The sequence below is a fragment of the Anomaloglossus baeobatrachus genome, chromosome 11, assembly GCF_048569485.1.
Source record: "Anomaloglossus baeobatrachus isolate aAnoBae1 chromosome 11, aAnoBae1.hap1, whole genome shotgun sequence".
Classification (NCBI taxonomy): Eukaryota; Metazoa; Chordata; class Amphibia; order Anura; family Aromobatidae; genus Anomaloglossus; species Anomaloglossus baeobatrachus.
Genome location: NC_134363.1, coordinates 25,214,104 through 25,241,063, shown reverse-complemented (window position 1 = coordinate 25,241,063; position 26,960 = coordinate 25,214,104). Strand labels below are relative to the sequence as shown.

The following is a 26,960-nucleotide window of genomic DNA, read 5'->3' as shown; positions in this document are numbered from 1 at the left end:
GCGTCCCTCTAACAGTATCATTCTATTTTTATTCTTCTATTTTTTTTTTCTCTCCCTCATACCTTCTGTAAGTATATGCCCATCCATATTTTCTATTCTGTGAGGGGCTACTCTTAAAAGTCACCATGTGGAGACCTTCTCTTCATATTTGGTTGCTAGACCAAGTGCTAATGCACCAAGCTTTCAGATTGCAGTGTCACATATATTGGGCTCACAAGTCCCATGTGGCTCTTGAGCTACAAGTTGGGGACTCCTGCTCTATGCAATGATGAAAGGGCTCAGACAATAGTTCAGAGCATGAAAGCTTCCCAAAAAAGTTACCGTCATCAACGTCCAAGCTCTAATGAAGGAATAGGCAAGGGAAGCCCAGATATGCCGATAAAGCAGCCCCCATCCTACCACTACCAAAGAACTACATAATTAGAGAGCAACAGGAAACAACTGTGGACTGAAGACAAGGAAAGGAAAGAACGTAAGAGGAATGGAGAAACATGAGAGTGATGTGCGGAGGTTGGGTGAGAGGTGTTGATTTTCCAGATTACGGTCTACAAAGATGATCCATTTGTTACATGGTTTAACTTGTAAGGCTCAAGAAGAAATAGTAAATATGGGGAATCAATGAATAATGACTAACCGGCTCTCACCTGTATTAGACTTTCATATTGCTTTACATGGAGGATTGTGTCAATAGACCGAGCTTGCTGCCACTATATAGACTCATCTGGAGATATGTAGGTAAGGTATAATATAGAGCAAGAAAGGAAAGGAAACAGAAAAAGTAGTTTGATAATTAACGAAAAACATTCCCTCACACTAGGATTTTTTGTTCGTTTTGATGCCTTATTAGAAATTCGCATCAAGGCAAAGAAATACAAAATACATTTCCAAGTATTCACTGTGATACTCCAATATGTATAGATTTTACTAACAAATACTGTCCAGTTGTAGTATATGAGATGAGACGCTGCACAGAGTGAATTCAGCACAATGTATTTCTCCATACTGGCAGAAATAAGGAAAAAAATCCCGACAAGACAAATAACAATGTATAGAGTCAGAAAACATATAGAAGATTACCAACTTCTCAGGTATAAACACTGGAGATCAAGACTAGAGAACAATGTACTGTATGATCACTTGATTTTTTTTCAGAAATAATGTAATCTACATTGATCAACATTTGAAGATTTTTTTGTAAAGGGTGCACTATGCCACTAGAAGAGGGTTTTACAACAGATCTAAAGGTTTATCAACATAAAACCTGTATTTTGCCCAAAAGGTGCTGATGATAATTAGAGAACAACAATGACTGTAGCACAGAGGAAGAATATCAGTAAATGTTCTGAAGGTGACAAGTCACCAATCAGTAGGACGTGTACCGGCCGTCGCTGTGAATGACTTCAGCATATCTGCAGCCACAGGACATCACTAGTCTCTCACACTGCTCTTGTGGGATTTAGGTCCATTCTTCTTCCAGTGTCTTCCACACTTCTATGACTGTTGTGAGTTTCTTAGCCATAACTTTGTCACCAAGGATTTTCAATTGGTTTTCAATTGGGTTTAGATCAGGACTCTGGGCTGTGGCCATTTCATTGTTTTAATGTTTTTTGTTTCAAGGAAATGCTTTACATGTTTTGCTGTGTGACAGAGCACATTGTCCTGCATGAAATTTGCTGCTGATTGAGTGACGAATACAATTAAGGAACCATGTGTTGTTGAAGAAGGTTCTGATCCACACTTGCATTAACTCTGCCATGTAGCTGTATTAAAGGTCGAACTCCTTCTGCAGAAAACATTCCTCAAACCATGATACTTTCTCCACCACCTTTCACTGACTTGTTAACACATTTTGGGTTCAGTCTTTCCACAGTTTCTTAATGAACATAATGTTTCCCATCAGACCCAAATAAGTTGAACTTGCTTTCATCACTAAAATGAACTGTGGACACTTCTCCTCTGTCCACACAACATGCTCCTCATCAAAGGTGAGTTTAGCCTTGTGATTCTTTCCGCTAATGAGAGGTTTGGTCACTGCAGAGTCGGCTTTCAGTCCCAATGCCCTTAAACGTTGTGACACTGTACAACAAGACAGATCTTTACCCTGTTCAGTGCTGAACTGCTGAGCAATTCTAGCTGCAGTGTTGAAATGATTACCCATGGAGATTCTCCACATTATCCTGTCCTCGCTTGCATTTGTCTTTCAAGGGAGACCAGACATCTTGGGGGACTAGAAAGCATTTGTGATGTTATAACGATGAATATTCTCGAAATCACAGACTTTCTCTTGCTATTGCTGATAGGGTCACCCCTTTGGTCTTCATCTAGACAACCTGCTGCTGAAGGGTTTCAGTCACTTTGGAGTCACACACTATTTTTGCAAAGTCAGTGCAAACTGGAAAGTTAGGAGCCAGTTACATAGGGTTTGTTGGATAATTAAACAATTAGCACCAAGAGCCAGATTAACACCAATAACTTGCAGATATCTGAAAGTGTACTCTAATTTTGATCAATGTTCGTTTTCATTTATCTGATTTACATTTATATTATGGGCTTTACAATAAATTTAATTTATGAAATAAGCGGAAAATCCTGTGAGTTTCCTCATGTTAGCATATAATCACATAGGACGACACAATGACCGCAACATTTAGGAAATTGTGTGTTGTTTTCTCATTTTCATCTTCAATGTATGCCTAATATCTAACTAAATGCATTAATATTTACAGGATTTTATCACTAAATTCAACAGGAACAAACACTTTTGTATTGAAGTTTTCTCATAATGGACTCAAAGCGCAAATAATTATATGAGTCAAGAAAAAGCATTAAAAATGATATGTATAAAATATGTATAAACAAAAACATCCCAATATTTCAATAATAACTAAATAAATGATATAATCAACAATTATTTTATACTTTGATAATTATTTGCACTTAGTGGAAGTGTCTGATGGATTGGAGGGCGGAGAAGTGAATATATATATATACAGGAGCAATGCTGATTATAGGCAAAGGATCCGCTGCTCTCACTGACCAAAGAGAAGGGAACCTGGAGGAGAAGAAAGGTAATGAAATCTATCTATCTATCTATCTATCTATCTATCTATCTATTTATCTATCCATCTATCTATTTATTTATCAATCCCTCTATCTATCTATCTATCTATCTATGTATCCATCCCTCTATCTATCTTTCTATCCATCTATCTATCTATCTCTCTATGTATCCCTCTATTTATCTATGTAACCCTCTATCTATCTATCTATCTATCTATCTATCTATCTATCTATCTATCTATCTATCTATCTATCTATCTATCCCTTCATCTATCTATCTATCTATCTATCTATCTATCCCTCTATCTATCTATCCCTCTATCTATCCCTCTATCTATCTATCTATCTATCTATCTATCTATCTATCTATCTATCTATCTATATATCTATCCATCTATCTATCTATCTATCTATCCCTCTATCTATCTATATATCTATCTCTCTATCTATCTATCTCTCTATCTATCTATCCCTCTATCTATCTATCTATCTATATATCTATCCATCTATCTATCTATCTATCTATCTATCCCTCTATCTATATATCTATCTATCCCTCTATCTATCCCTCTATCTATCTATCCCTCTATCTATATATCTATCTATCCCTCTATCTATCCCTCTATCTATCTATCCCTCTATCTATCTATCCCTCTATCTATATATCTATCTATCTATCTATCTATATATCTATCCATCTATCTATCCCTCTATCTATCCCTCTATCTATCCCTCTATCTATCCCTCTATCTATCTATCTATCTATCTATCTATCTCTCTATCTATCTATCCCTCTATCTATCTATCCCTCTATCTATCTATCTATCTATCTATCTATCTATCTATCTATCTATCTATCTATCTATCTATCTATCTATCTATCCCTCTATCTATCTATCTATCTATCTATCTATCTATCTATCTATCTATCTATCTATCTATCCCTCTATCTATCTATCTATCTATCTATCTATCTATCTATCTATCTATCTATCCCTCTATCTATCTATCTATATATCTATCTATCTATCCCTCTATCTATCCATCTATCTATCTATCTATCTATCCCTCTATCTATCTATCTATCTATCTATCTATCTATCTCTCTATCTATCTATCTATCTATCTATCTATCTATCTATCTATCTATCTATCTATCTCTCTATCTATCTATCCCTCTATCTATCTATCCCTCTATCTATCTATCTATCTATCTATCTATCTATCTATCTATCTATCTATCTATCCCTCTATCTATCTATCTATCTATCTATCTATCTATCCCTCTATCTATCTATCTATCTATCTATCTATCCCTCTATCCCTCTATCTATCTATCTATCTATCTATCTATCTATCTATCTATCTATCTATCAATCTATCTATCTATCTATCTATCTATCTATCTATCTATCTATCTATCTATCTATCTATCTATCTATCCCTCTATCTATCCATCTATCTATCTATCTATCTATCCCTCTATCTATCTATCTATCCATCTATTTATCTATCATCTATCTATCTATTATCTATCATTTATTTTTCTTAATAGATTTTATTTATTAGAGAACAGCAATATATTATACCAATATTGTGCTACTTATTAGATTTCTTACAGTGTATTTGATCATGTTGATTGTTTTCCATTGTTTTCAGAGAGGAACACGACCCTATAATCAGTGTGTGGAGAGGATTGTGCGGACAGATTCCCTTTCGGGCGTCTCCAGGTAGATATTGAGCTGATGGGTTTGGGTGTTATGTCTCGTGTGATGAGAGATAATAATATAACTGTAGTAAGTCATTCCACAGCAGAACATGACGTCTTTATCAGTGGTGGATACAACTCTCCTTGTAGACACACTTGGAGATCATAATATAGGTAGATTTGTGGCCATTGTCCTTGCACTGCCATATAAAATAATAAAAAAATAATATTATTCTCTATATTTTCCTTATTTTGCTCAATGCTAATATTTCTAGATGCTGTCACCAAGAACTATACAGCGTGCAGCTCGTCTTCCTCCAGCCAGTTTTATAATTTCCCCTATAATACTGTATAAGGTGGAGATAAATGTGATTAATGTATTACATTACTTACCAGTCGTCATCATCTGCCGTTTCCAGCGCTGCTCCAGTCTACTCCACAATCATGTGACCGCAGTTCTGTCCTGCCGGATCACTCAGCGTCTTCTGTGTGGAGCGGAGGGCACTTTTTCAGTGTTAGTCTATGAGACTCGGAACAGGGCAAGGAAAGCTGGAAACAGCAAAAGGCGGAGACTGGTCAGTAATGTAATATAATCTCTACACACATTACTGATTGCTGACAGAGGGGACAGTAAAATAAAAAAAATGGCAGAAATACGGCAGTGATCGTTAATAAAATTCCACAACTTCTACTGCACAGACACAATGATCACATGACAGTCTGTATTATTATTATTATTATTATTATTATTATTATTATTATTATTATTATTATTATTTATTTTTCTTGTAGGTGAATTCTCAGAATGGATCCTGATGATGATAATCTGACCACATCTAGTACAACTCAGGAATACTACAGCCGGTAAGTTTATATTCCTAATTCTTTATTTCTCTGAGATATCAGTGCAGACTCCATTCACATCTATATCCGAGCCTCCGCCCCAATTACATCAATATTCATAGGGATAAATCAGCTCCACCTGCAGCACCATTATTCCTATTACAATGATGGAAACTTGAGTTAACCCTTTAAACCCCTCTACACGTCAGTGTCGTCCATCAGGCGTCAGTGGTGTCTGTGGAGCAGAGGATTCGGCTGTGTATTGTGGCTCCTGTATAATAACTGAATATTTTACTGCATCAAAAACGCAACAACTTACAGTTCCAGTGTGTGTTGTTTATTCGGCATAAACTGACCTGTGTTGCAAATTTTAAAACCCTGGGTCTTCCTCCACCTTTCTTATTCTATTTGTTAGGTTTGTTGGCGGCCTCCCTATCTTGCTATTGCACCTTTTACACTTGTGCACATGTTTTACATTTACTCAAGTTTGGATTTGGTCTACCCCTGCACTCTGTCCATATCTTGGCTATATGTGTTTACCTATCTCCTCTCTGGTTCCTTGTGACCAATGAGAAATGGTCTGATGGCCATTCAGGGACCCAGGTCCAAACTGTCCCTAGCTACACAACTAGAAAACAATTTTAGTCTATATAGTAAACATTTAGGCATGGATGTAGCTTCGGTTGTTTAGTTTTCATGTCTTCTTTTATATGTTTGTGTCTTTATATGTGCATAACAGCATTATTCTATATGGATGATTATGGGGTCTTCATTATTTTTTTATGGAGAATTATGGGTTGTTCATATTATAAATTGAAGACTATGGGATGCATTATTTTAGATGGAGGACTATGTGGTGTGAATTATAATTTATGGAGGAATATGTGAGTGCTTTATACTATATGGAGGACTATGGGGTGTGTATTATTCTTCATGGAGGACTATGAAGGGTGTATTTTGTTATATGGAGGACTATCAGGTGCATTTTATTATATGGAGGAATATGGGGTCTGCATTTTTTTTTATGGAGAATTATGAGGTTTTCATAATGTACTGTAAACTATTGAGATTAATTATTTTAAAGGAGAACTATGAGGTGTGCATTATTTTATATGAAGGTACATTATAAAGTATAGAGGATCATGGGGTGGGAATTATACTATATGGAAGATTATGAGATTTTGCATTATATAATATGGAAGGCGTTTGTTTTGCCCTGCTTCTTTGAGGGTGGACGGACCAGCAACTAATACATCCGCATAGGGCATTGTTGTGAAGGTCATCCGAGTGGGTGCTGGTGTCGAGCTCCCTCTGAAGGCCAGGAATGGTAATGAAGCTGAGTTTGAATCTGTGATTCACACAGGTGATGGAATTAATTGGGAATCCAGAAAATCATATTGCAGATCAGCCTAGTCTATTTAGGAGAGCATTTTTGGGCCGGTGATAAATGTTTCCTGCCTGCTTCTGAAGATGGATGGGAGTTTTCCCTTCTGTTTCTCTCATTTATTCGGTGCCTAAATCTACTCCAGATAAGTTTACTGTTTCTGTGCTTAATTGCTGGATTTGCACTTAAGAGTTTTTCTGCTTATTCAATTTGGTCCTGTGTTTGATTTCTTGTATGTGAGGATCTGTCTTTCTGTTTTTGTGAGCAGGGCAGTTCTTCCAGCAAAAAAAGGGAGCTGGCTCCCTGTACATGATTGGAGTATTTGCACTTTAGACTATTATTTGTTCTGTGTTTTTGTTTCTTCCCATTATATCTGCAGTTCTGTCTAAAGTGTCTGGCACAAGAGTACCTGATATAGTGGGGAGAGACCCAGTGGTCTCAGATCTTTTTTCCTATCAGGAGATTGGTATTTATTGCAGGGTTTTTGCTGGCCTCAATCAGCTATCTGTCCTGTCCTGTTTTATCTAGTAAGTCGGGCCTCACATTTGCTTATATATATTTTCTATCTGTGTATTGTGTGTTCTTACATCACCGTCATCTACATGTTGGGGGCTTGCTATTCCTTTGGGGACTGCTCCGAGGCAAGTTAGGATTTCTCATTTCTATCTTTGAGGTGTAGCTAGTTTCTCCGGTATTGACGAAGTGTCTAAGGGGCACTTTGCACACTGCGACATCGCAGACCGATGCTGCGATGCCGAGTGCGATAGTCCCCGCCCCCGTCGCAGCAGCGATATGTGGTGATAGCTGGCGTAGCGAAAATTTTCGCTACGCCAGCTTCACACACACAATCACCTGCCGTGCGACGTCCCTGTGGCCGGCGACCCGCCTCCTTGTTAAGGGGGCGGCTCGTCCGCCGTCACTGCGACATCACACGGCAGGCGGCCAATCGGAGCGGAAGGGCGGAGATGAGCAGGATGTAAACATCCTGCCCACCTCCTTCCTTCCGCATAACCTACGGAAGCCGCGGTGACGCCGGTAGGAGATGTTCCTCGCTCCAGCGGCTTCACACACAGCGATGTGTGCTGCCGCAGGAGCGAGGAACAACATCGGACCATCGCGTCAGCGTAATTATGAATTACGCCGACGCTGCACCGATGATACGATTACGACGCTTTTGCGCTCGTTAATCGTATCATCTAGGCTTTCAACAATGCGATGTCGCATGCGATGCCGGATGTGCGTCACTTTCAATTTGACCCCACCGACATCGCACCTGCGATGTCGCAGTGTGCAAAGTGCTCCTTAGTGTGTTAGGAACATCCCACTGCTACTTCTAATGTTGTCCGATAGATAGGGAATTGCAGGCAGCTTAGTTTCCAACTACTCTTGTGGGTTTTTTTTCCTGATTAATGGGATTTTTCGTGATTGTCCACAGTTATCAGATCATAACAGGGCACGCCTGAACTACCACGGCGGTAATGGTAGTATGGCTAATTTTCTGTAGATCCTATCACTCGTCCATTTTTCCATGGACATCTATTATATATAGTTGTGAGAAATAGTATTTACTCTGATAGTAATAAGAATATTCCTTTTACATATTATGTGCATTATACCTTACATGGATTTTCCGCATGATTACATAAGTTTCGAAGATAGAGCAATATACATTAAACTGTTGTTAAATCTGCACATGCACTTTAATTTTCTCTCAATTTAACCTTTTTGATAGAACATATTTGTATAAACCATACATATCTTAGAGTGATGGGCAATATGTATTATACTACAGTTGGTTCAGATATGCACTTTATTTTTCCTATGAGAGACTAACTTTTGCCTCCTTGTATATAACTGTATGGTCAATATTTATCATTGACACAAGGAATGCGACACATGAATTAGATCCCACTGTGTCTAATGACTCTATAAAATATAAAATAACACATGAAATAGATCCATCTGTGGGTAATTACTCTATATAATATATAATAAATAAAATAGATCCTTCTGTGTGTAATGACTCTATATAATATATAATACACACATGAAATAAATCCCTCTGTGTGTAATAACTCTATATAATATATAATACACACGTGAAATAGATTCCTCTGTGTGTAATGATTTTTTTATAATAATTAATAAACACATTAAATAGATCCCTCTGTGTGTAATGACTCTATATAATATATAATAAACACGTGAAATAGATCCCTCTGTGTGTAAAGACTCTATATAATATATAATAAATACATGGAATAGATCCCTCTGTGTGTAATTACTCAATATAATATATAATAAACACGTTAAATAGATCCCTCTTTGTAAAATGACTCTATAAAATATATAGTAAACACATGAAATAAATCCCTCTGTGTGTAATGACTCTATATAATATATACTAAATACATAAAGTAGATTCCTCTGTGTAATGACTTTATATAATATATAATTAATACATGAAATAGATCCCTCTGTGTGTAATGACTCTATATAATATATAATGAACACGTGAAATAGATCCATCTTTGTGTAATGACTCTATATAATTACACATGAAATAGATCCCTCTGTGTGTAATGACTCTATATAATATATAATAAACAGATGAAATAGATTCATCTGTGTGTAATGACTCTATATAATATATAATAAACATGTGAAATAGATCCCTCTGTGTGTAATGACTCTATATAATACGTACGTGAAATAGATCCCTCTGTGTGTAATGACTCTATATAATATATGCGTTTAACTTTTTGTATTGAATAACTGAAATAAATTAACTTTTTGATAATATTCTAATTTATTGAGATGCACTTGTAACTAACTCATGGGTGTCTAAAAATTCCAGTAATTCTTTATCATTGTGGTATTCTTCCTTTTTAACAAATATGTCTTTTTTATGAATTTTTAATAATATAATATTTTAATCTTTATCACACGGCTTTGATTTTTATTGGAGCTGATGTTGTTTTCCTGCAATTGGATAATTATTGAATATGGAATCTTGATTGGTAGGGTATATTCTCTTTATTTATAAGGACATTTGTATGTATACTGTCTGACTTGTGCAGCCGCAGATTAGTGATCATGACGCAACCACCATATCACACACTCACACGTCTGAGCTAACTGCGTTGTATATCTGAGTATGGGCGCCTGTATTACACACCTGGTTGAGTTCATGTCTTTGTTATTTGTACATATAAGAAGCGTTCTCTGACCACAGCCTTCTTTTTACCCTTCATAAAGCCGCACTGCAGGTGGCGACCTATGTGGGAGGATTCTCCTCCCCATTATTTCCTCCAGGTTCTGGCTCACACCTCTTCTGCCTTTGTTCGGTGCGTTGCCCCCTCTGTCTATCTTCCATAGTGTGGCCGCACTCTTCTAGACTTTGTATATTCATTTATTGCTTTACATTTTGTTGTACTAGTCCTTCTATCTCTCCTATTTATTGCTCAACTATTGCTACGATAATTTTGTTGCTGCACCACCCATATATTCAACTCCAAGAGGTGGAAGCTGATAGCATTTTCCTATGTTTGTTTTTACTCCTATTATTGAGTGATTTCTTCCTAATCCATGTGTTACCACACTTTATACCTATCACTAGGGATGATCGAATACCTCAAATATTCGGCTTCGCGAATATTTGCCGAATAAGTCGCCACTATTCGACTGTTCGCGAATATTTGATGTGCAATGTAAGTCTATGAGAAACCCGAATAACAACTATTCGTAAAGATTCGGGTTTGCCATAGACTTACATTGCACATCAAATATTCGCATAGAGGCCACCTATTTGTTGGATATTCGCGAAGCCGAATATTTCAGGTATTCGATCATCCCTGCCTATCATCTTTATGGCTGCACACAGATACTGATGATAACTTTCTGATCTGTGAGGTTTTACTGTATTTAGACACTTTATTATTGTAGTAACCTCTTTCATCACAAGTGTTTTACATTCCCTCCTTTATTATAACATCTACAGTATATTGTGGTTGAATTATATTTTATTGTCATGTTCATACTGAATCGCCATTGTAAATAAGCATTCTCTACATCACTAATTTTATATGTAAGCCTTTACTGGTTCATTGAGGATTCGGGTTATCATGGGTATCATGGGGCAGGGCCGCCGGCTGCTGCAGCATCGCTGTACCTTGTATCACGTCTGCAGTCACAGCACAGCCGCACATTACATATTGTTATCAGACCGTAAGGGATTATGATGACAGCACAGTGCGGCTGAGGCACCTGGGAGACGTGCAGCACTGAGCAGTTACTAAAGACCGGCCCGGGGGGCATCTCCCTTTCTACCACCCCTTCCCAGGTGAGGCCACCCCGGCAAGCCAGACATTTACGAAAAAATAAATTGTTAACTTTCCTAATGTCTACCCTATCCTGTCTCCTCAGGTCATTTCACGGTCACCACTTTTATTATTACAAAAACATTTTACCCAAGATGTCAATTACATTATACAGCATTGTTTTTGCTCTCGGGATTATCGGTAATGGATTAGTCATCTGGATTGCCGGATTCAGGATGAAGGACACAGTCAGTGCCGTGTGGTTCCTCCACCTGGCCATCGCGGACTTCCTGTGCTGTGCGTCTCTGCCTCTGAGAATTTATGAGTGTGTTTTATATTACTCATTGTACTCAAACGGCCATTTCTCAATAATTGCAAATTGCACTGCAAACATTTTTCTCTTTAATATAAACATGACCGCCAGTGTTCTCCTCCTGACGGCCATGAGTATTGACCGCTGGGTGTCCGTCATGTGGCCATTCTGGGCCAAAGTTCATAGAACCTGTAATGTGGTGAGAATCTCTGCAGCGATCATCTGGGGGCTGAGCCTCATTGTAGCGGGTGTACTGTATTACGTGTATACATACCGTGTAGGTGATAGAAATGAATGGTGTATATATTTTGACTATATAATTCCTTATAACCCAGAGTTAGATCACACCATGAATCTGATCAGATTCGTTATAATGTGTGTGATCCCTTTCCTCATCATCGTCACCTCTTATGTCACCATTCTCTACAAGATTAGAAAAAGTAAGAGATCCCAGAGATCTAAGAGATCCTCCAGGATCATCACAGCTGTTATATTGTGTTTCTTCATCTGCTGGTTTCCATATTACATCTGGCCACTAACACCCCGGGATTATTTTTTAGATGACTTTCGATTCTATATAATACAGACCATTGTTATCACCCTGGCTTGTGTTAACAGCTGCATGAACCCAATCATTTATGTATTTATGGGACCGGGTTTCCGACAAGGTTTCTTCAGATCCATCCCCGCCAGGGTAGAAAAAGCCTTAAGAGAACATCCTAATGACCTGTGCAGAGAAGATACAGGAAGTTCTCGCACTACTGATGTGTAATATATATCCCTGTTATCTCCTGTATGTGACACCTATTAACCTCTTGGAGTCTTGCCTATTTTTTCACTTTCTTTCCTTCCTCCTCTCATTCATGAACCAGAACATTTTATTTTTCATCCTCACAACCTAATGAGGGATTGTTTTTTGCAGGATAAATTCTCATTTTTAAAGTCGTCCTTCCTTTAACCATTTAATGTGCTGAAAAACAGGTGAAAATAAATCTTAAGTGAAGTGAAATGGTTAAAAAAATATCTGTAATTCCTCCATATTTCTTTGGGTTTAGTTTTTACTGTATTGTTACCCGGCAGTGTGATTCCCCCAGACATTACATCTATGGTGATTACAGATGAGCGGATCGATCTGCGGGGGATGGAGTTAGTGTCAAATTTCCTGTAATTTACTTGAATTTAACCCCTTCACGGTCCTGTCATTTCTCTCTTTTTTTAATTTTTTCTCTCCTTTTCAAAGAGACATAACTTTTTTATTTTTCCATCAATATGACCATATGACGGCTTAGTTTTTGCAGAGCAAGTTGTACTTTTGAATTACTCCATTCATTTTACCAAATAGTTTACTAAAAAATGGGAAAGAAAATTGTAGTGAAAAAAAGTGCAACTATACATTTGTTTTTATTATTATTATTATTTACCATGTTTACTATATAATAAAACTAATCAGGCAATGATTCCCCAAGTCAGTACAATCTCGGAGATACCAAACATGTATAGATTATTATTTCATTGGTGAAGTAAATATAAAATTTTATGCCCCCCCCCCAAAAAAAAATAAAAATCCAAGAACAGTATCGTTTTCACTTTTCGGAATTTGGGGCTGGGATGCCTTTTTTTTAACCCCTGATCTGATACCATTTTTGAGCCTGCATCAAAGTCAAGGATGCGACATTAGACGTACCAGTAAATGCAAAGTCGTAAAATGGTTAATGAAAACAATGAAATGGTATTAGGATAGAAGTATTAGTCTGCTCTGCAGGTAATAGAATCAAGAAATCCAGAGACTGTATTCAGAATTGGACAACGCAAATTATTTTCTACGTGTTTCGATGCTTAAACAGCTTCTTCATCAGGTTCTCTTGATCCGATCCTGAATACGAGCTCTGGATTTCTTGATTCTATTTCCAGCAGTGGAAACTACTACTCCTATCCTCTTACTATTTGGTTTCCATGGTGGGATTTCCCTACCAGAGCAATCTGCAGCAGATGTCATACTTTGCCTCCTCATTTGTAGGTTAGACAACCCCAATAGGTGAGCAATTCTCTTACTCCTCCCCTGGATTAATCTCCACCGGATAAGACCCTGTTGCTCTTGGTGTTCCCTTCTCTTAATGAGAACAATTTTACATTTTATCCGATCTCTAAATAAAGTATTAAATAATCACAGAGAAACGTTTCCCCTCAGTCCTAGAGAAGTAGTGGACAGCCGGAGGTCTCTGACGTCGCTCCAGATACGGTATTATTTCTTATCATGGATCCATGTGCTTTATAAATTCTTCCTCTGCCTTCAGTTCAGCTTTAAGCCCAGCGTCGCCCGGTGTTTCCTCTTTGACCCTTTATAGATCCTCGTGAAATTGTTCATCTTATTTTTCTAAAAATGCAATAAGTGATCGAAATGTCCAATTTACCCCAAAATGGTCAATAAAATTGTCAGCCTAAAGCACAAAATACAAGGTTCACACCAAATTTTTTATTTTTACCGATGTAATTGATCTGATCTGCAGTATCCTGATTTCAGGTCATTTTTTACTATATATCGATCACTGCAAAAAAAAATATAAAAATACCATAAAAAATATTGAATATTATTTCTTTTACACCACTTACATTTTTTTCCTTTACATTAAATGCTACAATTAATGTTGTCGGCCAAAAGTAAAACTCCTTCAACAAAATATGAAAACCCTTAATCCACAAAAACAAGTTAAATTGATGGAAAAATAAAAAGTTCTGGCTTTGTGAAGAAGAGGAAAAAACAAAAACTCAAAAAATGAAAATCTAATGTTCTTGACGGAGATAACAGATGTGACAATGTCTATTATGATTAGTTTTTAACGTCACAATTTTTAAAAAGGAAAAAGGTGAAATTTTAGTTTATTATTTAAAATAAAAATTGTTTATTTTTATTCCTTTAAATTTAGATTTCGCTAGGTAATGTGATCCTGTGATGACTTATTCTTTGCACTGCGATCACATAGTATTACAGGATATTGGAGAAATCTCGGCCTCTTCTGAAGCTCAAACAGTGACTGATCCTCTCAGGAGAAGCAATATGGCAGCGATGGGAAGTGACATCCCATAATCATGTCACCTGGGAAGGATTCACTGCACTAAATGCCAAAGTCACAGACCACACATTTGTGTATATATATATATAAATATATGCTGGTATATAAATATATGATAACTAATATAATTATGGATATAACATTCTGTACAAAGTTGTGCTTCTTCTAGTGGTAATAAAATCTCAGACATTTATACATTATTCACAGGACGGGGGACCCCAAATTCCAGTGCAGATGTTGGTCCCGAGGTGGGACGTGTCCTGCACCATGAGAATATGACATTATCTATATATGTTACATGCTTTTCTGCTCTCGTGTTATAATGTTCTACCAGATATAATCTTATGTACCTGTAATCTGAAATGTATTTCATGAAAGTCAAAAATAATATCATGAGCAAATGTATCAAATATATAAATAAGTTGCAAGTATAACAATATCATAATAAAAGAAAAGTCAACAATAAAAAGTCATAATGAATATCAAAGTCGACTTTATAACCTGACAATGTAAAAATTCTAATTTTTTTTATGTAATTTCCATTCTACATTATGTACTGATGGATGTGATAATTAATAAAAATAAATAGGTTAAGCTAACTTTGAATTCTTCTGTTCACATAAATATACCTGGAAATTTAATTAGTTGACAGTTTATTCACCGAGAGTGTAATGTCTTTTATTACCCTATAAACAAAGAAAATTCAAGTGGGACTCACTAATGTAAGAGAATATTCTTTATTTCTCAAATGCTAAAATCCATCAGATGACAGCTGTTTCGCTACACAATGAGCTTCATCAGGTCCCCACCAGAGCAACTTCCTTATCCTACAAATATATCAGTGGAACAAGCCATTTCCATAATACATTATTAGACATTTCAATTTATGATGAATTCTCTTTCCCTGATGAAGCAACTTTACTACAATCACAAGATGTATGCTGGGAATGACTGTGGATTGGGGAAGCAGTGAATATGAATGAGAGCTAATGATCGGACCAAGAAGTAGAGTTATTTGCTTTCTTTGCAGCCACCTACTTCTTACTAACAACAGCCCCTTCTAAACCTTACTAACACATATGTTTTCCTCCCATTCAATTCAATGGTGTTGGATATGTTTGTCACGCTGTTCAGTAAACAATGGTAAAATTGATGAACACGAACTGAACTCACCCATCTCTATTTGTGACTGAGCAGTTAATTGTTATCAACTGTTATTAATAAAGTCAGTTAAATGGCAAAACAGGCAGCTAGAAGGAAAAATCACGCAACATGTACAGGGTTACAGTATGTCTACAGAAAAGAGACAATAAAATTATATGTGGGTACCATAGAAGATTGAAACTTCTCCTGTTCTCATGTTCAGCACAGTATGCAGAGAAGAAGTCACTCGCTGCTGTCTGAACAATGGTGGAAGATCATACAGCAGATATCTGTACTGACCCCAGGTATGCTTTTGGAGTGGCACATGACTTTCCTGGAAGAGCAGGTATTTCATTGGACACTCAGATAAGTCCATACGCCAGCGGTCACCAACTTTTCTTTCTCACATGTCAACTGATTTGAACAGCTGACATGTGCGGCTATCAGGCACAGGTGGATTCTCAATTCACCTGTGCCTGTTAACCCCTTAGATCAAAATGTCACATTTATATGGCCGCAATGGGGAAATTGCCTTAACTGCCACCATTGGAGGCCCTGTGATGTGATTACGTGTAGCCGATGGTTGCCGTGGTAGCACAGGGTCATGTGATGACTCCTTTCACTATCATGACTCACTTCCTCTTACAGCCGGCAGAGAGCTGCCTGTAATAGAAAAGTAGCATTTCTCCTGGTCTGAGCTGTGCAGCTATGACCAGGAGATATGAACAAGTGATCAGACTGCTGATCTTTCTAGCCCCCTAGGAGGACAAATAAAGTAAAAAATAGTTTAGAAAAAGTTTTAAAAAATTAAAAAAATATAAAAAGCCTAAAAGTTCAATTCCCTTCCCCATTTGTCCCACTGAAATTTAAAGGATTAAAAAAATATATATTTATACATATATTTGGTATTGCCGTGTTCAAAAATGCCCGATCTATCAAAATATAAAATCACTTAATCTAATTGGCAAACGTAGCGGAAAAAAAAATAGCAAGCACCGAAATTACAATTTTTTGGTTGCCTCAAACTTTGCGCAAAATGCAATAACAGGCGATCAAGATGTAACATCTTTGCAAAAATAGTATCATTAAAAACATTAGCTTGGAACGCAAAAAAAAAAGAAATCACTGAGTCCCATATCCCAAAAAAATGAGAACACTACGGGTTTTGTAAAATGGCATAAAAAATGTGCCACTTTTTTTGGACAAAACTTAAGAATGTTTTTAACCCTTTAGATAAAAGTAAACCTATACATGTTTAGTGTCTATGAACTTATACCGACCTCAGACATCACACTGACACATCAGTTTTACCATATAGTGAACACCGTGAATAAAATATCCCCAAAAAACATTGCACTTTTTTTTGCAATTTTTCCACACTTAGAAATTTTTTGCCATTTTCCAGTACACAATATGGTAAAACTTATTATTTTATTTAAAAGTACAACTTGTCCTACAAAAAATAAGTCCACATATGGCAAGAGTGATGGAAAAATAAAACAGTTATGGCTCTGGGAAGAATAGGAGCAAAAGAAAACAAAACGGAAACACGGACGCAGAAGGTGATATTGTTTGGTAGATTCCCATGTGTTTACCGTAGTATTAAGATCCTTCTGGGCAATGAATTATGTGGATTTTGCAAAGGTAAAAAAAATGCACTTAAAGCAGTATTATTCTCTGTAATAGATGTTTCCGCTGTGTATTTTTATTACTACATCAAATCAATAAAATTGTTCCCCTCTATCGGCTTCTATAGCAGATAATGGTCCTTGTACCAGAGACACAAATTCTTACTTATGATACAATAAAGGTAATGGAAGACCGAGGATCTATCTGCTGAGCAGGATACAAGCCAGATCTGCCGACCACAGAAGAAACCTTACCTCCAGCCTTACCGGTCATAATGAGACATATAACTATGATTAGATGCCAAGTAACATCAGATACATCACTCATTGTAATATCTGGTCCGGTCCGCATGTGACTGCATAGAAAGATAACTGCGAACATTTCTCTGACTAATCAGATACAATCTCAACATCCGGTCACTTGATTTTGTATATTAAGCCGATCTATATAAAGTCACATTATTTATTTCTTCTTTGGTATTTCTTTGGATAACATGATACATTGTATCTTCTGCAGAAGTGAATAATCTGAGAAATGACGAGGTAAGTGACTGAAATCTATTGATGCCCCTAAATAAAAGCAGGACTGACAAGGTACCTCCAGAATTTACATTATTAGTAAATTGAGTTCCCCTGTGTGTAATTTAGTCTAAGGTTTGTCTAAGAATATCAAGGATCTGGCAGCATCAGGAGAATCATGAGGTCATAATGTCAACATTTTTTAATGTTCCAATTTTCAAATTATTTTATTTGTAAATAATGTGAAAACTATGTATCAATTACACTTCACAAATAGTGAATTGCTTAGTGTTGTTATATCACATAAAATCCAAATAAAATACCTTTACATTTCTGAGTGTATCATGAAAAATGTGGAAAAGTTAAAATGGTCTAAATACTTTTTCAAGGCAGTGCACATGGATTCATTTGATGTTAGTTCATTCTATACAATAATACTATTCTGCATGATTTGGCTCTAGTTTCTTTTAATAGTTTTTTTGCACACATGCAATAACTATTCATTTGATCTCCGTGATTCTCCTTTGCTGTCTGCCAACTTTTTAATGAAATATATATTTTTTTGTTTCTGAATCTTATCTTTAACTATCTGGAACATTGATAGAAGCTTCATTCCTCTCTTCGATCACCCATATCTGCATGGCTTAGTGGGAATTTAGAGAGTTACACAAAATGGACAATTCCCTAGGGGAACTGAATGTATTAAACTCCTTGGCATGTTATGCCCTGTTGCTTATCCTACCATTTTTTTTTTTTTAAATAAGCTGTTGGGAGCTGTTGGGAATAACTTCTGATGCTGTGCTACATGGTCTTTGAACCATCCCCCCTGGGAAAACTGAATTTTTGGAAATCCTTGGACTAAAGCCTGAGTTTTAAAGTGAAACAACTGCCACTTCCACGGTGCTGCATGCTTCACAAACTGTGTTCTATTCTGCAGGCGATGATGCCTCCTGCTCCCAACCTGCTTTTGGTCAGATGCAATCATCATCAATGACATCAGCTTCGATGTCCCAGCGTGGAGTTCGTTTGTCCATAAAACATGCATTTCTGAATCATTTGAATAGAATTTGAATAGACGGCCTGTGGTGTGGGAGCCGGTGGTGTTGCTGGAGGAGGAAGAGGAGGGCAAGGCCAACACCCAAATGGCCACATTGGCAATAGCACTGTAAAGTGTTATGGAGTACGTATTCCAACTTTCACACTAATGATATACGGGACGCAGAAAACTGCAAATGACTGCCATCCCTCCCCAATGTATGTTACGGGGCCCACCTTAGAGCCCTAAGAAGTCTGAGATTTTAGGACAGCCAGTGGCCCTTTCTGCATTTGAGTAGAAGGCCACTGGAGCCGAAGGTGCTGGTGGAGGAGGAGGAGGGCAAGGTCAACATCCCAATGGGCACATTGTAGCTGACCTTTTAAAGTGCTGTCACATATGTCCCAAAAAAGGAGGTGTGAGACAGACACCAATATAATGTATGAGTTACAGCCCTTTCTAATCAAAAAAGGGAAAATGTAAAAAACGAAATGTGTGAACATATGCTAAAGTGTTTTGGTTTTTTGGGGAGGTCGTGGCTTGATTTGACATTTTATTACATTTATTAGGCACTAGAAACTGTTTCTTAGCAGGTTCCCCTCTTTTACTTTGGATTGAGAGCTGTTCTGGTGACTACGTAAACGCCACGTGCTGCTCTGACCCCATTATTCAAAGACACCAGAAATGCAGTCAGGCACCTTCTACAGGCTGTGCCCATACTGTCTCAGCCTTTTCCCATCCATTTCAGCTTTTTCCTCAGTCACCACAGGTCACCGACAGGTTCAACATAAAATTATTTGAGTTTCTCATAGACTTACATTGGGGGACGAATAATCGCGAATACTCGAATAGCGGCGAGGTATTCGCCGGATATCCATTGAAGCGAATAATTGGGTATTCGATCATCCCTATTAATTAGTACTAAAGCATTTTAATGTCTTATTGTGTGGCATATCCCGCACTATATGGTATAAAACGTAAACTTAGTACTGGCCACACACACTACTATGCGTAATCTGTAATTGAGGGGTTTGATAGCAGTATAATTCAGTGTTTCTGTTTAAGAAACTTACAAACTCGGTGGGAAAAAAGTACAGTGACTGGTGAGAACCCATAACTATCAAACAATACTGCCTTCTTATCATCGCAGAGTATCACTAACATCCAATGGCAACCGGTTTGACCCGCGGTGTCTGTATTCACAATGTATACAGCAGGTCTCTGAGCCACTCTATATGATGATAAAAAAATCACAAGGATATACACCAGGAAATATAGGTTCTGTACAGTGATTGGACTATAACAGGTTTGTGAGTTACAGGGTATCCATAATTAGATTTATTCAAATAACACTTCTCTTCTGTGATTGATTTCAAGTATAGTTGACTTGAAGGCATATATGATCATATACGATCATATTTACAATGTGTGGCATAGGTAGCGCAAACCACACTTCAACATGCAGGTTACCTGTTTTAACGAGTGAAAAATGGCCTCCTGGCTCTTGATCGGGGGATAAATCAAATGCTAATAATGTGACTCCACCCATAAATCATCAAACTTTTGCTTCCAAGATAATTGGGCACGAGCCATATACTCTCTGACATCTAAATAAACATTGAAATGAGGTTGGTATGGCCGAACTGGTATCTGCTAACTAGAGATGAGTGAACCTTTGGAGGTTTGGTTAGCCAGTAACCTTCAAATTTTAGAGAGGGTTCGGTTTGTGACCCTGACTTGAACAGAACCTCAATGGAAGTCAGTAATTAGGCAGTTTGTCTTTCCGCCCACATACAGCCAGCCATAAGTAAACACATCCAGGGGCAGCTGGGTGAGTTTATTCAATTTCTTTTGTTTGTGTGTGAACAATGCATCTGATCATGCTGATTTTACCCCAAATGTGAGCCATTAAAACACTGCATGCGGCTCGCTGAGCATCACTCATACCCAAGCACAGCGCTGCTCGCTTCAGTGGTTTGCCTCATAACTCACTCGAACTTCGTACCCGAACCTTCATTCTTTGGAAGTCGGTTTTCGAACCGGAACCTCAAAGTATAGACCTCAGGTTCACTCATCTCTACTGCTGACCATCCAGGTAAAGAGTCGGGTGGTTTACATTATAATGATTAAAGCACAAAAGATTTTTATATATAAACCACTAAATGCTTCATCATTTACAAAGCCTAGTATAATTGTTGTTGGACTTGGCGTAAGAAGAGGTTCTCGTGGTTTGGAATTTGCATACCAGCCGGTATGCTGTATACTTTCATGTACGCCCTATCAATAGCGCATTTGGCTGTTGTGGATAGTAGGGCCTAACTATGACCTATTTGAACAACTGGAGAAAATTGAAATCTTTACATACAGTGCTGGACAAAAGTATTGGCACCCCTGCAATTCTTTCAGAGAATACTCAGTTTCTTCCTGAAAATGATTGCAATCAAAAATTCTTTGCTATTATTGTCTTCATTTATTTTGCTTGCAATGAAAAAACACAAAAGAGAATGAAACAAAAATCAAATCATTGATCATTTCACACAAAACTACAAAAATGGGCCAGACAAAAGTATTGGCACCTTTAGCCTAATACTTGGTTGCACAACCTTTAGCCAAAATAACTGCGAACAACTGCTTCCGGTAACCATCAATGAGTTTCTTACAATGCTCTGCTGGAATTTTAGACCATTCTTCTTTGGTAAACTGCTCCAGGTCCCTGAGATTTGAAGGGGCCTTCTCCAAACTGCCATTTTGAGATCTGTCCACAGGTGTTCTATGGGATTCAGGTCTGGACTCATTGCTGGCCACTTTAGTAGTCTCTAGTGCTTCCTCTCAAACAATTTTCTAGTGCTTATTGAAGTGTGTTTTGGTCATTGTCCTGCTGGAAGACCCATGACCTCTGAGGGAGACCCAGCTTTCTCACACTGGGCCCTACATTACGCTGCAAAATTTGTTGGTAGTCTTCAAACTTTATAATGTCATGCACACGGTGAAGCAGTCCAGTGCCAGAGGCAGCAAAGCAACCCCAAAACATCAGGGAACCTCCACCATGTTTGCCTGTAGGGACCGTGTTCTTTTCTTTGAATGCCTCTTTTTTTCTCCTATAATATAAATGAAGTTCGGTCTTAATGAGCGCTAGTGATGGATTGACAGGCTCCGTCAGTGAATTAATTTTATTATTAAAATAAAATAAAATATCAGAGAGCTCCTGTTGGTTACATACAACGCGTTTCAGCAAATAGTCCATTGCTTTCCTCAAGTATCTATTTGCTGAAACGCGTTGTATGTAACCAACAGGAGCTCTCTAATATTTTATTTTAATAATAAAATTAATTCACTGACTGAGCTTGTCAATCCATCACTAGTGCTCATTAAGACCGAACTTCATTTATATTATACGTCTACTCCCTCTAAGGGAACTCGGTCAGAGCTGCTGAGTGGCACAGGAATCTTAAATCCTAACGTGAAAGCCCTAGTTGGTGGATGGTGGATCGCACCCGACACTCCAGGATCCAAAGTGCCGGGGAATCCTAGGAGCAAGCAGCGGTACCAAACCCGGACACCTCCAACACAGTAACGAATCATCAGCGGTGACACTTGGAACCCCACAACCCGGAGGATTCTTCTAACTATCACTGGGGTTGTGCGAGGGCGCACAACCTCATCAGGTGAGCAAAACCATAACTTTTTAAACCTATTCATAAACCCACGGGTACTTCTCATATGCGCTGCTCTATTTTTTCAGTAATCTTTTTTTCTCCTGTGAACTCTATGTTGATGGCTTTTCCCAAAAAGCTCTACTTTTGTCTCATCTGATCAGAGAACATTCTTGCAAAACATTTTAGGCTTTCTCAGGTAAGTGTTGGCAATCTCTAGCCTGGCTTTTTTTTGCCTCGGGGTAAGAAGTGGAGTCTTCCTGGGTATCCTACCATACAGTCCCTTTTAATTTAGACGGCGACGGATAGTACATGTTGAAACTGTTGTACCCTCGGACTGCAGGGCAGCTTGAACTTGTTTGGATGTTAGTTGAGGTTCTTTATCCACCATCTTCACAATCTTGCATTGAAATCTCTCGTCGAATTTTCTTTTCCTTCCACATCTAGGGAGGTTAGCCACAGTGCCATGGGCTTTACACTTCTTGATGACACTGCGCACCATAGACACAGAAATTTTCAGGTCTTTGGAGATGGACTTGTAGCCTTGAGATTGCTCATGCTTCCTCACAATTTGGATTCTCAAGTCCTCAGACAGTTCTTTGGTCTTCTTTCTTTTCTCCATGCTCAATGTGGTGCAAACAAGGACACAGGACAGAGGTTGAGTCAACTTTAATCCATGTCACCTGCTGCAAGTGTGATTTATTATTGCCAGCACCTGTTAGGTGCCACAGGTAAGTTACAGGTGCTGTTAATTACACAAATTAGAGAAACATCACATGATTTTTCAAACAGTGCCAATACTTTTGTCCACCCTCTTTTTATGTTTGGTGTGGAATTATATCCAATTTGGCTTTATGACAATTTTTTTTTTATTGAAGACAAATTAAATGAAGATAATAATACCAAAGAATTTGTGATTGCAATCATTTTCAGAAAGAAACTGAGCATTCTCTGTCGTAATTGCAGGGGTGCCAATACTTTTGTCCAGCACTTTAGAGAGATGCTTTTAAGATCTGTACTTTACACAGCTTTGCATCACCTGACATCAAACAGAAAGTATCCTTATTTCTTGACAACTTGATCTTTAGGAGAAGTCCATTCGGTATCAGCTTCAGCTGAATAAATATATCTCCACACATTGGGCCCAGGAGATCTACATGCTTAGAGTGGGCAGTTATATGGGCTCTTTTGACAAACCCAATATTTTCTCCATTCAAGATATTTTCATTATGATGACTTGCACCGTCTTTATAGAAAAATTCAGTGGTAAATTGTATTTATAGTGTTTTCGAGCTGTGATTTAAAAGAGTTTCAATGCTTGCAGTATGGCTGTAGAGGTTATCCGATTGTGAGTTAAGGCGACCTCCCAGAGTGATATCGACCTGATTAAAAAGAGTTGCTAGAGGATGGTTTATAAAGGCCACACGCGCCTCATCAGCGATAGCTGCATTATCCTGTTTCACGATACAATACGATGCAATTTATGTACAGTAGCGTGTTGTTCAGATCATACGATAGGATACGATACGATACACTTTATTTATCCCGTGGGAAATTATAGTATCACAGCAGCACAACTTAAATAATAACATGAATTACTTAATTGACAAGACAGTAGAGTTGACAGAAGAACATTATACATTAGATAAGGTCATACACAGCGGGTAAACTGAAAAGTAGAAGAAATAAAGAAGGAAACATTCACCTTGATGATTTTACGCTAATGTTATTGTTGTACATTCCCATAGCAGTTGGCACAAATGATTTCCTATATTAGTTTTCTTAACATTTAGTTGTAGATAGTTACCATGGCACCAATCCACAAAATTAGACACCAACCTTCTATATTCCTCATCACCCTGGTCCCCCCTAATACATCCAACTACCACGGAGTCATCCGATGGTGGAAAAAATCAGATTTATACCGAAAGTCTGATGTATACAGTGTGAATACTAATATTCAACACTTCTCGATATGAAAAATTCCGGTGGTGCATTGTGTGACCGAGCTGCAATAGGTTGAACTTCTACAAAAGCAATTTCTCTATATTTGTTTCTGTTGGAGGGAGGTCAAAAATATCCAGTTCAGATTTTGCAAACTCTACAGAAGCATCATGTATGAAAGCCATGATAACTGATTAGAAGATGTTGTTCACTGAGCGTCTAACTCTTTTATGACGGGTTTGTGTCTTTGTAGTATTTTTATTCATAAGCATATGTGGCTCTGAATAGTGATTACGTCTTTTTCTTTTTTGCTGTTTTTTAGCAACACAAACTATGTCGGAGCCCTCTTGAGGGGTCGTATTTATCCGATCTATTACAGCTGATGAGGGGGATGTGAGCACATCTTTAGCAATGTTTTGACAGCTGTCTTTACATGTGTTTTTACTAGTTTTAGGCCTTTTCTGAAAAGGGGTATGGCTCTCCTAAAAAGGTGATGGCTCTTGAAGCACTGACTCCCGCAATAGTCCACTCCTAGTAACTCTCCCTCAAATTTTTGAATGGCCTTTTCAGAACAATCCTTTTAAGGCTGCGCTTATCCCAGTTGCTTGTGCACCATTTTCTACCACACTTTTTCCTCCCACTCAACTTTCCATTAATATGCTTGGATACAGCACTCTGTGAACAGCCAGCTTCTTTAGCAATGACCTTTTATGACTTACCCTCTTTTTGGAGTGCATGCATGACTGCTTTGTGGACATCTATCAAGTCAGCAGTCTTCCCCAAGATTGTGTAGCCTACTGAACCAAACTAAGGGACCATTTTAAATGCTTGATCCATAATGTCTGTGTAGTGTGACCAACATATTGAAGATCGCATATGCAATCTACTGCAAAAGTGACAGTCCGAATTAGAAGACAGTCTTTGATATGAAATGTCTCACCAGCACTCATAGATTTATTCATTTAATAGGAAGATTTACCATTTTGTAACTACATTTTTTATGCCACATTTAAAAACTTACACATTTTTTGTACTATCTTTCATATCTTTTTTTTTTGAGGGACTGTAGTTAAATATTTCTTAATATTGCTTTTTATTTTACTTGGTGCAATGATGTTTTTATTGGTAACATTTGGTTCTGCCAAAACTAGAATTTTGAGTATTGGAACTTTATAAAAAAAAAAAAAAGTGCAATATTTTTAAAACATAATTTTAATATTTTAATTCCACTAATTTTGTGTTGTAGGAAAATTGTGTCTCCAATGGATATTTGTTTGATTTATTTCATTTTTTTGTTTTTAGTTTGCTTTAAATTAAAAAAAACTGCCACTGTAAATACAATTATTTTGAGTGATTTGTACATTTTTTTGGATTGCCGGTCTCCATTAGGTGTTTTGGATATTTTTTTTCACTAAACATATTTTTAAGTATCCTAGATTCATCGATATAGTGTTGTTTTTTACTACAATTCCTCCTGATACAACAGAATTGATTTGGAGGGATATTTATTTTCATCTGCACTATGATAATCTAATTATCTTTTACGATCTACAGCTTTAAAATGTGTTCCGGTAGTGATCAGGTCATCGTCATGAAAAATATCTAGATCCAAAAACATGATATACTCTGTAGATAATACGTCGTTGAAGGAAATTACTTAATTATTTTTTATTAATAAAACAGGGGATACACAGTGTAAATAGGGTCTTATCTGGAGGATATGAGTAGGGTGAGAATAGGAATTGCTCATTTTTTTGGGTTGTTAAACCCACAACTGAGGATGTACGGTTGGACGGCTGCTGCAGAACTCTCCGGACAGGAGAACCCATAGAGAAGAACAGGGATATTAGCCTGCATTGCTGGTGATCCAAAAAGTCCCCGGTGGTAGGCAGAATGAGAAACCTGGTTTATTCTCTACATGTTTCGAAGCTTAACCAGCTTTTTCATCAGGAGTCCCACAATATTAGATAAAACATAAATCCAAAAACGACTTAAATAGTTTTCAATTTGAAAAGGAAATGGAAAATGCCTCTGAAGGATCCCTGTGACTAGACACATAAATTTCAATAAAGTTTGAAAGTTTAAAATGGGGTAAAAACAAGAAAATCAAAATTCGAACAATAAAAAAGGGAAGAAATCATTCAAACAAAAGCATCCAGGAAAAATTATTCAAATAACCATAGGGTATGTATATAAAGAAACAATAAATAGACAAAAATACAGAAAAATTGCCTATCAATCAGAATGATTACACGACAATTAATTAAAATAATAATAATAATAATAATAATAATAATAATATTGCTGGCTGTAATAATGAATTCAATACATCAATACGGTCT

General features: G+C 37.3%; 1 protein-coding gene across 1 annotated transcript; it reads left to right on the top strand.

The window, feature by feature from the left end:
• Positions 1-3,010: 3,010 nt before the first annotated feature.
• LOC142257167 (formyl peptide receptor 2-like) lies at positions 3,011-15,291 on the top strand. Its single transcript, XM_075329285.1, has 4 exons — positions 3,011-3,068; positions 4,720-4,790; positions 5,561-5,632; positions 11,421-15,291. Exons 3-4 carry the CDS (start codon positions 5,574-5,576, stop codon positions 12,397-12,399), a joined length of 1,038 nt encoding a protein of 345 aa, XP_075185400.1. The 5' UTR covers positions 3,011-3,068; positions 4,720-4,790; positions 5,561-5,573; the 3' UTR covers positions 12,400-15,291.
• Positions 15,292-26,960: the final 11,669 nt, after the last annotated feature.